At 37.1% G+C, this 16314-nt stretch overlaps 1 protein-coding gene across 1 annotated transcript in view; it reads right to left on the bottom strand.

Annotated features, from left to right (window-relative positions):
• Positions 1-16314, bottom strand: part of WDR27 (WD repeat domain 27) — a 173431-nt gene that overhangs the window by 96178 nt on the left and 60939 nt on the right. The window contains exons 22-23 of the mRNA XM_009329251.1: positions 16156-16258; positions 1836-1934 (exon numbers count right to left, since the gene is read on the bottom strand). Coding sequence (XP_009327526.1) covers positions 1836-1934; positions 16156-16258 — 202 coding nt within the window. The remainder of the gene's footprint in view (positions 1-1835; positions 1935-16155; positions 16259-16314) is intronic.

Genomic DNA, 16314 nt, shown 5'->3' with positions numbered 1-16314 from the left:
CCCAAAAATACTTACTTAGAAAGCATTTCAGAGTGCTTATTATACAGAACGACTTGGTTAACAGAATTTACATTTCAGCTGTAATCCTTCAAAGAAGCAGTTTCTGCACATTCCTTGCTTTTTAGTAAAGTATTCCTGATAACATCAGCTTCAAAATCTTCCCCCGGAACCATATCTATGGGAAAATTTGTAAGCTGGTTCAAATCCACAGCTCTTGCTTCTCAGGAAAGAGCTCTTCAAGAAAAGTGTTTCTGGTCCTTGAACATCAGATTTGGCTCTTAACCATAATACTACATTGACTGTGTGATGTTTCATAAAGTTCAGTATTAAAGGCTTTGTGCCCCAAGGCACACTTTCAGAGTTAGACCAGTCTGGCTTGGATCCACAGCCAATGTTTATTTCACACCGCTTATAGATTCTGCCCCTCTGATCAACAACTGATTTGCCTGAACTTAGTTACTTCGAAGTCTTGATTCATAGTATTATTGCAACTGAGCCTCTAGACTTCTAACAGTTAAACTCTAATAAGACATTTTCCACCAAAATTCATTCCAACAGCTGGACCACAGATCAGGATGCTGCAAGACTACAGTCATCTCTATTCTTCAGTATATAACATCTTTTTTGCAGAACTGTGTTCAGTGCTAAACCTGAAACTAGTCTTAATACAGGTGCTAAATTTAATAAACTATACCAATTTGGTTGAATATAACATTGCTGAATCCAAAAAGCAGAAATACATAATGCTCACCACAAGATAGCAATTAACAATTTCTCAGTTCAAACAACATATACACAAGGAACAAAACTTCCAGAAATTCTAAAATCACAGAAATGCTAGCATCTTGATTTACAAAGGGAAGGAGAGATGTAAATATGGCAATACTCCCACATGTAAAGAAATTATACTTACTCCATAAATATTTTTTAGTAGTAGCAAGTACAGCCAGTGTTGAGGAGGTAGTGAAGTAAAGAGGAGCTACTGTGCACTCTTTTATATATATGGTGACCACTGTTGTCAATGGTCTACTTTCTACAGAAAGTAGAAAGCTTCAATGCAGTTTCAATACATGAAAACAAAGAAGGTAAATCTGTAAGATTCAAAACAGCGTACAAAGAATTCACGTGATAAACTAGCTGTAGGGAAGTTCTGGGTTTCAAGAAAAAACTTAGACAACAGACTCTTATGTATATATTGCTGCACTATAATTAAACTATTACATTGAAATATAATGCTGTTAACACAGCATAGTATTAATGATCAGTAAAAAAATAGGAACTGTCATTGCCTAATGCCTAAATTCTTCAGAGTACTTTTTACCTATAAATATCTGAAAGGCTCAAAACACAACAGTAATAGTTTTTCAAAACATTGTGATAAAGCTATTTCACTATTTATTCTGACACAGCACATTTAAAATAACATTGCTTTTTAAATCTTTCAGGCCTTCGAGTAATTACAGCAGGCCTGAGCCCCTTCCAGTTTCCCTGCCCCTACTTATTCCTCTCTTAAATTCTCTGGATTAGGAGTAGTCTACTCAGGTTATTTGAGGTGGATGTACATTTTCCCAACATTCAGCAAGTACAGGTTTGCAATAGCTCCCATGCCAGAACTCTTCTTTGTAGGCAGTTAGTCAGAGCATTTGTCTCTGTAGCATGCAACATTTTGCATGAGTTTATAATTGACACAATAACCACACTATAGTTGGAAGGAGATGAGCAGCCTTACGGCTGCACAGCATATTGGCAGGTAAATAGAAGAGTAGTAAAAAGCAGGCTTACAGTGAAGATTTTACATATTTTAATTACAAAGAGGAAAAAAAGCAATGACTTACCTGTGGAGATGAGGGACTAAAAGTCACACTGATGACAGATTCTGTGTGTCCCCCCAGTTTATGTGAAAAAGTGCTTGAACGCATTTCGTATATGTAAGCCTAAAAAACAATGAGATTATATTTTCGCTTTAAAGAAATATATCACTTTCCAGCAGTACTAAGTTATAGTACAGGAGGACTAAAGATTCAGCCTACAAAGACGTTAGAAAATTTTCATAATAGCTAAACAGATATAAAAGTCATCAACATCTTAGAACTGATTTCTATAATTCAGGACAATTTAGCAAATGCTTATGTTAACTCAAATGAAAAAAAAAATAGAAAGAGTAATGCAATCTTTTCCCCTTAAATAACTAAACATTAGGTATATTTCAAGTAGGCAGGTAAAAAATGACCCTTTAAAAATATATTTTTAAGTGTATTCTTCAGAATTTAAACTCTTTCTTTTAAGTAGAAATGTGTAGAACCTAAAACCTTGGTTTCTAAATTTGAAAACTCTTATGTTTGTTGCTATACTAAATAAATTTTTTCAGTTTCTACATAGGTCTTTGCAATTTTTAACTGAACAGCACAGAATTCAGTAACAAATCAATAATATTATGAGTGATGCAGGTAGCATCAATGAGAAAAAGCATACTGCCTGCCTTTGCTTCTCAAAGGAAAAAGGGAAAAGTGCTTTCCAAGGAGTGAATTAAATTTAGTAATAAAATAATTATATTCTTATTGGTACAGCCTCAAATAATGAAAAAGTGCCAATGCAAAACTGCATTAAGAAACCAATCCAAAATTCATTGAAAGTCATAGACATACTGATACTATGAAAATGGTTGGATTGTGATATTAAATTAGCATTATCTTCCATAAATAAAACAGAAAATGTTTTAAAATACATCCTCTAGTATAGGTCCTCCACATAAGAAACACTTGTGAGTGTCACATGCAGGCACATAGGGTTGTTTTAGACTATGTGTTTTTAGACTATGCCTTTTACTTTACTTTACTTATTATAGTAAAAATAACAATTATTTGCAGGATACAGTCAGATAGTATGCATACACAAGGCATATCAGAAAAGACACATAACGTAGAAAATATGCAGACTTATTTGGTACATTATAAATAAAATGTGTATCTTGAAAGAATAAATTGTAAAGCATGCAAAAGATAGTCAATGATAATCCAAACTTTACAGTTTCAGTGAAAAATTAAAATGTTTCATTGCCTTTACTAAATCTCTGCAGCTAAGACTATGAACACAGAATTCAGAGCCCAGCCTAACATAAACCAAACCAAACTGTGCATAGGCACTATTACAACAATGTATTACTCTGTGACCTGTCTTAATTTTTTTGTTGATAGAACCCTAAAATGAGTTTAATCATTCAGACCCAAGGGAGCTGAGCTTTCCATAGCAGACGGCAAACTGCTACAAGATATATGTCCCAAAAACTTGTGGACTGAACTGACAGTCTTCCCAATTTATGAAAAGATTCATGGACCAATGTAGGTCCTGAAAAACACTTAATGCCTTACTCAGAAAACAAATCTTATCCGCCAACTCCAAAGATTCTCTAGTCCAAACTAGCACTGAAGAAACACTGGATAGTCCTCAGTGTCAAATATTCCATTCATGACCATACTCACTGAGAGGCAAACCGAGAGGCAAACCAAGAGGCCAACTGTAAATCTACTTAATTGCATCCAGTTTATATACCTCACATATTCTGGATTCAGTCCAGGATATGGAATTAAAACCATCTACTGGCATAAATGAAGTACCTAAAAACAGACAGAAACATAGGTATCCATTTTTAACCTCTGGATCTTTTGTAGCATTACACACAGATACTGCCATACTAACTGGGAAAGTAGCAGAGTCCCCAGTAATGTGTTAAAGTCATTGCATCCTTCTTACAAGCAAACACTTGTTAATTGGAAATTCTGCCTTAAAAAGTAAGACCCCTCCTCCCTCCTTTTTAAACATCTTGGGAAACTAGTCATAATAATGAGTATTTGATTGCTAGTAATATAAAAGCAGTAGGGTTTTTTTTGTCTTAAAACATATGACCGTACCACAGATACTGTGACTTATACTACTTAGGACATGATCAGTTCACAAGGGAACAGATAGGTAAGGGGAACCCAAACGAGATAAAAGTGATATAATGACACAGAAGAAAGCATTCTGATGTATCTGTAGACGCAAAATTATTTTCTCTGACGGAAAGTACAAGACCATAATTAGTAAATGCAGTCTGTACACAGGACTACTCATGTTCTTGTTGTTTCCATACAGAAACACCACAATTGTTATTTGTAAATACCTCCAGTTAGTCATAAGATTCCTCTTTATTGACACAAAATATTAAAAGGTAGTGTTGGTTATTTACTTCAAAACCTAAACAGATTACAATATTGCCAAGTAATTAGGCTTAAACAGAGAAGGTTTCAGAGTTCTAACGTAATAGTACCCTTCAAAATTTCCCTTATTTTATAGGGCTACATCCATCTGTTCTCCTCCTTCCATACTAGCTCTCCATTCTTCACTCTGATGATACTGTACCATGAGTCAAATGGTATCAAAATTATCAGATGCTGACACCTGTGTGTTACCTCAGTACCTCTAACATTGTGCTCTCTTCTTCATAGCCAAGCTTTGTCACACTGTATATTACCTGGCCCTACTGTCCAGACTTCCCACAGGACTTCCTTCTGAGAACAGAGTGTGCTAGCAATGACCTTTTTACTCCAGCAAGGATGAGGTGTAAAGACTGCAGTCAGGTGGCACATCACCACCACCACCACCACAGCGCCAGGGCAGACTACGGCAGTCATGCTCACACAATTAATGGGAATCTGCAAGCCTCAAGGAAATGAGAGATGAGATGCTGTAGAAGTCCATATTCCAGGGGGACTCCAGAAAGGAAAGGAATACGCTGAGTGAGAGGAGAGCATTACAAGCTGCACTGCAGTCTCCAGAACAGGATGCTCCTCTGCATCTAACTGACTGAAGAGAGTATTTGTGAAAACAGAGAAATCATTCTTACCAAACAGCCCCCCAAAATCCTGTGGACCTCTTGCCAAAATGGTTCAATAGTATCACAATACTCAGTAATGCCATGACACTTTTTAGATGTTTGTATCATGAAAGATTCAAATCGTATTCCTCACAGCTATTGTACACATGTCCATCCCCTTTGGAACTGTGGGAATGACCAAAACAGGACAAATATGTCATGTTTCTTAACACACTACAGAACTTTGTTAGATACAAGAACTTAAACAAAATAGAACTGAATGAGGAAAATACTGGAGAGAATAAAATCAACTCTAAAATTCAGGTGTTTGGTACATAGCATAAGTCCTCTGGACTCCACACAACTGACACATGGGGAGCTAGTAAAATAGATTTACGAAACTTCTATTGCAAGCAATTATTTCCCTTCACAAGCTAATTAGTCTGCAATTGCAAGTTTCTGGATGCCTGCATCAGCTCTTCTGCATATACTAAGACCAGTCTTTGGCAGAGAGGTACAGGCCACAGACAGGACTATGTTTTCTATCACTCACCATCTTTTCTCTTTCTGACCTCAAATTGCCTTACTGTCACTTTTCCTCCTCAAGCCTACTCTCCTCCCTCCCTTTCATGGAAGTAGGCACAAAGAAGAGGCAAAGTCAAGGACAGCAAGAGTCAAGACCACAAAATGCTCTGAATCACAGATCTACAATGCCTTCCAATAATTTCTGAGCCAAGAAGAAACATGGCTCCATGTTTTAACCAAAAGAACATATCACAGAGAGAGATGGTTAGTGAAGCTGAAAATTTTCCATCATAATCTAGTGGTTTACAGAACTTTGCCAAACTTATCCAATAAAAATTAGTTTTCCATTCCAGGTTCTCAGTTTAATTTGGGGAGGAGCACATTCATTTTTGGCTTAATCTCTATGTCCCAATTCCTCTCTGTAAAATAGGTGTGATAATATTCCACTGTTTTTTTTAAGACAAATCCAATGTTTGTGAAACCCAGTTATTCTAGTAATTTATGCTCTTCCACACAGTTCCTAAATCAACCATTTGGCTCATACCTTTCTTTCAAAAAATGCTATGAAGCAGTTGTGCAGCTTCAGTAGAATCTAGCAAGTGCGTATTCGGTTGTCTAAAAAGAGATGTTAGCTAATCACACTTCTCAACCTAAAAAGCATTCAAACTCTTACCTCCCACCTTTCAAGAAATGCTTCTGAGCCCTGAGCTAGAGGTTGGGCTGGGATGCAGCGCTCTTCTGAATCGTCACATTGTGTAACAAGATTCGCTGGGTCAGAGAAAAGTAATGACAAGCAAATACAGATAGAAACCCACCTGTAGCTAACCACTGAAGCGTTCATCAGCATGGGAAAGACCTTTACTCTTATCTTTACTACAGAGACTACTTTCATATTGAACAGCTGCTAGACAAAACATACAGAACATGGCTGGGAACACAACTTTCCCACTCTGCTTCATTCCTACAATTCTATCCTAAGAGAACTACCATTAAGCTTCTTTCTGATAATGTCTTTCTAGCCCTATAAATCTTAAATATATAGGTGTGGTGGTTCAGCTTCAACAGAAAAAGTGGCAGAGCCCCCAACTACATCCCAGAATAGTTTATTATGTTGTGGTAGCTACCATCTTCTCTTCCAATAACTGTGCTTTTAAGGAAAGTAACAGCAAATATTTTAAATCAGAGTAATTTTGACATGTAACACAATAAAATATGATTAAAAGAAAAACATCACCTTAAAAAGTGTATAAAACCAGCTTCTGTTTAAGTAATTCCAGTCACAGATATTTAAGCTAGCCAGTGATAGTCTAAATTCTGAAAATAAAAGTTAACTTGGTGCAAGATTGAAAATAAACTTTTCAGTAAATTTATTTTTAATTTCAATAGTAAAAAAAAACAAACAAAGAAAATTGTATTTTAACAGAAATTACACTCAGGTATTCATAAGAAGTGGAATAACTCCAGTATAAACATTCTCTTACTATAGTCTGCCATCATTCTAGTTTTACTATATTTCTGATGTCATTCAAATTGTTTTTTCTATTCTATACTTACTAGATTTTTTTTAGCATATTCTTCTCTACAGAAAGAAAAGAACAGTAAGTGAATTAAGTAAGAGGAAGAACAGATTTTCAGCAAACCAAATGTAACATAAAAGAAAGCAAAACAGTCTAGGAAGTACTCAGCAATACCCAAAATGCATATGTGCATATAATCTGTTATAGACTTCAGCCAAAGTCAATCCCTTTTTTTTATATTAAGACCAATTTTTTGTAATAAAAATACTGATTCAGTAGATATTGGTATTTCCTTTCCATTTCTGTCCAAGGGTCAGCCAAAAGTAAAAATCATTTACCTGTACCAATAGCTTCCAAACAAGTTTCCTGCACCCATAACCACATACTTACTTGTGTTTCCTTTCACTTGAAGTCTGAAGAAAATTTGGAGTAGTCAGTTTTCATTAACCCACAGTGTAAGAGTGTATTTAGCACTTTATATGTCTATACAAGCTTGTGCTTTCTTCTTTAAATTTGTAGCAAGAGACAGGAAAGAAGGGTGATGGTCCCTCCTTGAGGGGAAGAATTTGTATCCAAATGGAAAACTACTCAATTCTACTGCATTGGTAGAGAGAGTGTGCTAAATAAATTGACTCTTTATCTGCAATTTCACTGTGAATTCTTTCCTCTGTTTTCTTATATTCTGTCTTCAAAGCAAGCTTGTCCCCATCTGTTCCCACTGCCCCTTAGTCCAATCCATGGCCATATGCATTTGAGTCAAACTACTTACATTCCTACCCCTTCTGGGAAGGGAAATAGGGAGAAGCAAATCAGAAAGAGAAACACTGAAAGCGCAACAGAAAAATTCTCCTTGTTATCATGTCTTGCACAGGGACCAGAAAAGCAACACCAGTTTCAAGAAAAACCCTAGTGTTTCACATGGTGCAAGACCGAGGGGCAGGGGCTAACCTGTCACATCAGCAATAGCACGGGGGGGGGGGGGGGGGGGGGGGACAGAAAGAAAAAAAAAAGACACTGGTATCTAAGATACCTTATTTGACCTTACACTAGTAGAGATTTTTTCTTTGGAAGTTTTGCATGGATTGGCCAAAGTCATCCCTTTCCTGCAACTATTTTTGCTAACATTTCAAATGAGCTACAGAAGATGGAAGTGTTAAAGCCTCTTGATAGAAAAATAAATAATCTTACTTACACTTTTATGAAAGACATCTGGATTTATTGATACGGCATTAGTCTCCATTTGCCTCCATAAGTGCCATCAGACCTGATGCACACCGCCACACTACATGATATAATTGTTTGGCTTGCACTCCACTAGCCCCTGTTTATACTGGGGCACATCTCCCACTAAACCATGCATTCTTCCTCAATCTCAAGCTGAAAAAGCACCTGAACTACTTATACTAAAATGAAAAATAACAACCAGCCTGAAGCAGACACCCAGCATGGAAAGTTTCAGCCCAAAATGTTCTCAATTATAAGCAACTGAAAACAGAATTATAGTGGAAAGTGTTAGACTACCTTAACTATAGGCATCAGTGCCAAATCCACACATAATAAAACAGATTTCACAAGTATCCTAAGCACTGATTAACGCTCTTCAGTCCCGAGATATCTTATACACTTGCCACATGGTAGCATGGAAAGTCTATTCAAGCCTGTCACCAAAACGTTGAGTACAATATGCCCTCTCAGAGTCCCTTCCCCTTCTAATGCCACTTATGGAGGCTGTCTTTCTGGAAGTCACAGGAAATTGCCCATACAGTAAGATCCCAGTTTCCATCTGAGTTCCTTCAACATAACTACCAAAGGAGTAACAGTGAAAATTCATAATGCTCTTTATTATTAAAACAGTGAATATTATCAAGATCAGTCATCTTTCAAGATGCAGGGGATACTTTTCAAACATTCAAATGCTGACAGTTATAGCTAATACACTTTGAATTTTCCTCACTAAAAGGATTATATAAACAGATCTAAACCATATCTCAGATTTGCCTCTGTAAGCCACCCTTCTTAGAAGCTTCCAATTTATATTTTTCCTGATTTTAGTTTCTATTTCTTTAGCCAATTTCAAAGCCTCGCGTATGTGACTGGGTTTTTTTGTCTGCCTGTGGAATATATGTAGCACCAAACACTGCTGTATTTAGGTTGCTTTTACTTTTATAACATACTTAGGTTTGGCAGAGTGCAGAATTATTACTTGGAGATTTTGTTCTAAGAAAATTTACCTCACCTCTCATTATGAAGCAGCATGGTTGGATCACACCCACTCTGGAAATCGCTCTTTTCTGACTGCTGCTAAGACTCTCTTCTGTATCAGCTGTACCAATAATTGCATTTCCTGTTTGTGTACTGGTGTTGACTGACAGAAATACTGCAAGATTCAGATGATGCGGAGGATCTTCATTCGGATGTTTAGGCATAACAGGGAATTTCATTAGCTTTACAAAGGATTACCCCTTCTTAATAAATTTGCAAGCACAATGCAATCAACTAGTAGGATTATAGGCATATGTACCAATGATACACAAAATTCAACTGCAGTCAGAGTTGTAGACTAAGAGGTATACATATAGAAAACACAAGCCCTGTGGATATGAATCTATACATATCCACTTTTAGCACCTCACTGCTGCATGCATACGAAAATGAACCTTGGGTATTCATATCTACTTTGATTTCCTGCCTTGCCTACATTTGAATATGGGGTATTTTCTCTAAAATTATTTTTCTTTAGCAAAAAGGCTAATTTCTCATACTTCCACCCAGCTCTCAGAAGTATTACCAAACTTAAAGGTTAACACAGTAACACACTGCAGCCTCATAAAGTTCAGTTTGACAGGCCACTAGGAAAGAGATGTTCTGTAGTAGTTAAACAAGCACATGTCTATAGCCAGCAGAAAATCCTCCACTAGTCTCAACTACCAGTCTGGTTTTACAGTGGTCAGGTCTGAGGTGTACAGGCATAGACAAAGCAATAGCCTGAACTGACCAAGAAGCAAACAAGAGCAGCTAATGTGCTCATGCTCACACAATTCCATGGTTCTTAAAACAATCTACCAAGGCTAAGATTTTCAATCATCTTCAAAGATATACCCAAAAAGACAGCAGGCTGTAAGGTCATGTCTGTATTAACAAGAAAGCAATATTTATCTCTTCCCTCCTAGGATAATAGGCCTAAAAGTCAACCACACTACCAAAGAATCCAAGAAACTGAGGTTCAAGACTAACACAACGTTGTGTTCTTCTTTGGAAAGGGATACACTTTCTCCAGCAGTAGCTGGCAGTCCCTGGTAGTCGCGGTCCCTGTCATTCATTCTCTGCCATGGATTTCCTTCTGCCAAGCAATGTCAGTCCTGGTTTTTCCACAGTAAACATTACTAATGCTATTTTCTCCAGATGTTTTCTCTTAAAGCCTATCTTAGTTAAACAGTATGGACATATAAAATAAAACTTGAGCAACATATAACTGGGATACCAATGACACTGAAAACCAAAATACCCCAGATAATCCCTACCACTGCTTCATATAATACATTCTGTTCTGCAAGCCCTCTCGTACAAAGTGTAGACCAAGACGATAAATACTAGACAACACCACTATCAGACATTTCTAAAAGTAATATTCCAGTAAAGAAAATATCCTCCTATTTTTCCAAAGTCAGTATTAAAGTCAACACTACAGCATATTCTATTGTATCAGATACCTAATTTAAACATCAGTGATACCTCCAAGATACACTCCCAAGAGATAAAGAACTAAACATTCTGAACTATTAGCATGTCCCATCTCCTCCATTTACATACATCCATACCAGAATATCTTTCACATCCCCCTGCCTCTTCCCTCATCTGTAGTCTTTTATCTTCCATTCATTAGTACCTAAAAAGTTTTAGTGAAATTATGGTCTCAAAGGGAGAACAGACAACTACATAATTTTATCATTCACATTTTGGCGTTCTTGGGGTGGTTTTCTCTTTGCTGTCTAGACCATTTTATGCAATTTTGTACCTAATCAGATGCAATTTTTAAGCTTATCACACCACAGACACACAAGGATGGAAGTATTTCATATAAATAAGATCAGAGTAACTGTCTGCAGTGATAACAAATTGAGATAGGCATCATCTAAATTCTTCTTTTAAAGAGAAAAGGACAGAAGAAAGTTACCATTGCTAATCTCCACTTTATAAATCAGAATTGAGCCACAGAAAGACTAATATGACTAATAATGTATTTATGGTAGTCAAGAAATAGATCATAAACTCCTATGGTAATGATTACATTAGGAAGTAGTGCAGCACAAGAGAATCCTAGAATCATAGAATCATTGAGGTTGGAAAAGACCTCTAAGATCATCGAGTCCAACCGTCAACCCAACACCACCATGCCCACTAAACCATGTCCCTAAGCGCCTCATCTACACGTCTTTTAAATACTTCCAGGGATGGTGGCTCAACCACTTCCCTGGGCAGCCTCTTCCAATGTTTAACCACTCTTTCAGTAAAGACATTTTTCCTCATGTCCAACTTGAGGCCATTTCCTCTCGTCCTATCGCTTGTTACTTGGGAGAAGAGACCGACACCCACCTCGCTACAACCTGCTTTCAGGTAGTTGTAGAGAGCAATGAGGTCTCCCCTCAGCCTCCTTTTCTCCAGGCTAAACAACCCCAGCTCCCTCAGCTGCTCCTCAGAAGACTTGTTCTCCAGACCCTTCACCAGCTTCAATGCTCTTCTTGTAGTGAGGGGCCTAAAACTGAACACAGTATTTGAGGTGCAGCCTCACCAGTGCCGAGTACAGGGGCATGATCACTTCCTTACTCCTGCTGGCCACACTATTTCTGATACAGGCCAGGATGCCATTGGCCTTCTTGGCCACCGAGAGGAGCAGATGTACAGAACAAAACAGAGCTGGCAACCCAACCTCCAAATGTATGTGGTGCTTTACTTTGGTCTATCTTATCTCTGATTCTGTGGACTGAACACCATTAGCATATAGAGAGCATTCAATTTGCTCAAGGAGTTGCTCTCCCACTTCAGCCTCACCTGAAAGGAATTGATCTGCATGATCCAAGACCACTCTGTGATACAAATCAAAGCACAGTAAATGGGGAGGACTGGGAGACGTGCTTCAAGAAGGGGTGTGCATACTCCTTATCTAAACTAAAAATCAGATGCTCACTCTGTGCCAGTGCACTGCAGTTCATACACTAGAGAAAATAAGGGGAAAAACTTTAAAAATTTAAACAACTTCAAATTATAGAGCTCCTTTCACCATGGCTTCTCAAAGCCAAAATATATGTGGCCAAGTAAAGTAGATGACGAGTTTAACAGTCGAGTGACAAGATAAGAAATAATATTTTTAAAGCTACCCATCTTGATGTAAGAATAGATAAAAATAAAACTAAGAGTTCTGTTATATAATACATATTTTTTTTGTCCTTATTAAACTTATTAGTCTAATCCAATAGGGAAAGTCATAAAGATATTATGTGATTTGAGACAGTGAGTTTTACAACTAAATAAATATGTGGTAGCAAAACATTAAAGTACATTGCTCAGTAGGACTGACATTCTATTTGGAATATCAACCTCTAACTATTTAAAACTATGGTGCCAACTATAAACAAATTCTACAGTTTGTGTTATGCCAGATGCAGAATCTTGTATCTGAAAACAACTGTCTGCAAGCACTATCAGGTCCAGGTTTACATCCAGCCACCACTCACAGGTTTGCAGAATTCTTTGGATATGCTCCCTGACTAGTATGTTTCCAGCATCACTTGCATAATGGGAATTTACTCTAAAACCAGTTTTGCACAAATGTTAACATTCAGGGATTAACAAGTGGTTAGTACACTGGTGTTATGTATAAGCATCAAATTGACTTATCCTGTCTCCTGTTACTCCTTTCAGTGTTGATGCCCTCTGGAGAAGAAGAAACAATCTTCCTACCCTCTCTAGCTTTGGTGCCTTCACAGTTGGAAGGCATAAATTTAATCCTGGATTTAGAATGTGTTTCAAAGAAAATTATGTAGGCAAAATCCTATACATTGATGAAAAGCATAAATAAAATGGAAGACAACTTCATACATTACCCATGTATTTTTGTTATTGATGTAGCAATCTGTTATGCTGAAAAACTTCTGGGTTTGCAACGTGGGTCAGTTAGCGTGAACTGTGAGCCCAGGCTTTGAGATTTGACGTGGACACAGAGGTTTATGTTAGCAAATTCCATTTCAGAACTAGGGTCAAAATGTGCCCCTTAAAATCTACCATTCAAAGAAAGCTAGCAAGAATGAATGTGAAAACAATTAAAGAGCCAAATCTCTATTTCTGCATTCCCTACTCCATTTCTGGAAACTTGGAATTTATTCAGAGAGCCCTAAGGCCTTCAAAGACAAAAATGAAGAGCCTAATTAGACATGAAGTAAAACAGCTAACTAGAACTACATGGAGCACAGGAGAAGATTAGCTATTTCTATTTTTAAAAGTTGCATTTCACATTCTCCAGATATTTTTGTCTTTTTAGACTAAGTTTTCTCTGGTCAACAAATGTTTAGGTAAACATTTTTGTACAGAGCCCGGGAAAATGGAAATCTAAACCAAATTAGAGTATTTGTCCAACATCCTTAATAGTGTTGTCTGATAGTCAGAAACCTCAAACTGTCCACTTGTAAAATGGTTAGAAATTAAAATATTATGTGTATTCAGTTGAGAAAAAGTCAACCCATGTCACTTGTAACCTGAGGCTACTTAAGATGAAGAGAAGATCTGATATTAGAAATGTTAACTTTCTACATTTTCTAATCACAATGAATTATGGTAAAGATAATCACAGTTCAAAACCAGGATACTGTGGGTACCTACAGTAGACTGTAGACTGTCAGGTCCTACACAGGTCTTGACAAAGGTTCTCTTAAAGAAGTTGGAGTAATCAGTTAGAGGAACACTTTCAACCCATGACTTACAGTATGTTCAAATCTCATACTAACACACACAAAAGCAGTTCAAATAAAAACAAGTGGCTACTTCAGCCACACAGAAGCTATACCTAGCTGTTCTCGTATAAAATAGGTCATATACTTCGTAAGCAGAGAAAAAGGCAGACAGAATTTGCATCTCTTTGTTTACAATTACATATTTTGGTTTTCTGATTCTATGCCCTGTAGGAATAGGGGTTTGATTTTGCTATTAATCCATGCAGCCAACATATTCCTCTCTGTCAAACACTTCAGATATTGTGAAATACAAAAGGCAGTTTAAGATTAATGTCTCTCAACTATGTTCCAATTCTGCCTCTTTTGGCTTTAAAATCAATCGTATTTGTCAACCACAGGGTGCAAGCATTGCACTTGGTAAGTTAAACTCCAAGATAATTGAAGATGCTGTTGCTGGTCAGTGGAAGTTAAGTAACTTATTTCCGGAATGCATTATTTCAAGCTAACACTTTGTATCCACACTGCTGAATTTTTATGCAGCTTTTTGAATTCCAATGGACATCACTCGTAGAATACAATCTGCAAAAATATGTGCCTTCTTGATACTCTTAAAACTGTGCCAGTTGCACATCAGTCCATCTGTCAGGATGTGATTAGTTTAAGAATATGAATGGACTATTCAGTGCCATGTTCAATTTTCTTTTTCAAAAGGAAACACAAAAGTATATCCAGTCTCAACATTTCAAAGAGAAGCCTCCTAAAAATGCCCCAAAGCTGTATTTTGTCCTAACAGTACAGTTGTAGCAAGAGTCCAACACTTGACTCAGTTTTCCTGAGGGGACAACAAGAACAATGAGAGTTCTCTACAGATATACAATGCAAATTACACAAAATTCCAACCCAGGAGCCACACTAAAGAGTATTGACTGTCACTGTGCCCACCAGGGACCACATGCCAACTGGAGCAGGATGCAGTCCAACTATTCAGCTTCCTATGATGAGCAACCACGTGCGAAGAATTTGGAGTGAGGGCAAAATCATGCTCTATGACTTTCTTTTCTTGTATCAGCAGTAATTCCAAACAATAGCCTTAATGCAAAAGAGAAGACAAAAGGTCTTGTCACTGTACCTCTTTTTATACTATTCAAAATCAACCTTAATTAGTAATCTCGACTAAATATATTTATTTCATATACGTCATGAGCTGAGATCAATATTAGATGCCTTTTGTTTCACAGACAAAGCAAAAAGCCTTTCTTTTGTATTGCAAACCACATTTTGAAATGCAAATTACCAGAAACTTGAAAAATATATTTTATTGTGGAAATGTCAAGAACACATTAGCTATTGCCAAACCTCCAGCAACCTACCAATAAAATCTCTAACCTTCACACATGATTGGAGCCAGTATTTCAAAACTAGCCACAACAGTAAATTCCTCTTGTTCTGAATTTGAAGTTGACCAGAAACCCTGTGTCATAGTCCTGATGAGTCACCTAGAAGGACCTAGAAGAAAGTTAAACAGCTTTCCTACCCAGTTGTTTGAAAGGATGTGTTTACAATGAACCCAACGCCCAGCCCAGTTTCAAAGGCCTATACTACAAGCTAGCAATCATCTATCTCATAGCAAACACCAAGAAAAACATTGTGCCAACAATGCAGGACTTACTGAATTAAAATTAGGTGCATACTCAAAAAGGTAGTAATACACTTTTACTCAGGACTCTTTGCTAAGTGTAATAATTTAAATACAGTTGGCATTGAATGAGAAGAGAACCTGTCTGGGGAAGAAACACACACAATCAGTTACACCATGAATTATGAAAAGTTCTAATTACAGTTGAATGACTTTTCATTTTGTATTCAGCTGACTGATTCATAAGAAACCAGTAATGAAAGATTCATCACCCTGTATCCGGGAGCTTAAGTAAATAAATGTGTAGTTGCTACATAGTTCCTAGTGGTCAGGTAAGTACACACTACATAAAGCTGTGCTACAGGGGATACCATTCTTCTCGTCTTTGATGGCACGTGACAATTCAGAGTCAAGCACTATGAAAACTTTTAGAAACAAGCTTTTAACAATTACTTTGAGCAGTAAGATTTGGTTGGTCAGGTATTTTTCAGGCAAAATAAAGAACATACAGATCAGGAATCATATGTAAAACTGCTACATATAAATGAAGTATATGAAAGTATAATAGACCTGTTTTGCACATTAAGCTGAATCCTAGAAACATGCATAAAAAGACTACTTTGTGTACAATATGAGTAGCTCCTATAGTTTAGGAGGAAAATAAGCAAAAACATCACTTACACATTTGTCCTCTGATCCACTGGCTATAAACCGTCCACAAGGAGATACTGCAATTCCACATGGATAGCAGCGGCTACTGTGCCCTTCAAAACGACGTTCACACCTTCAGAGAAATTTCAGTCTTATTAACACCAACTAAAAACTAGCTTTTTTACTGCC

This window comes from Pygoscelis adeliae, unplaced genomic scaffold (genome assembly GCF_000699105.1).
Source record: "Pygoscelis adeliae isolate BGI_AS28 unplaced genomic scaffold, ASM69910v1 Scaffold77, whole genome shotgun sequence".
In the NCBI taxonomy this organism is placed as follows: Eukaryota; Metazoa; Chordata; class Aves; order Sphenisciformes; family Spheniscidae; genus Pygoscelis; species Pygoscelis adeliae.
This window is presented reverse-complemented; position numbering and strand designations above follow the sequence as displayed.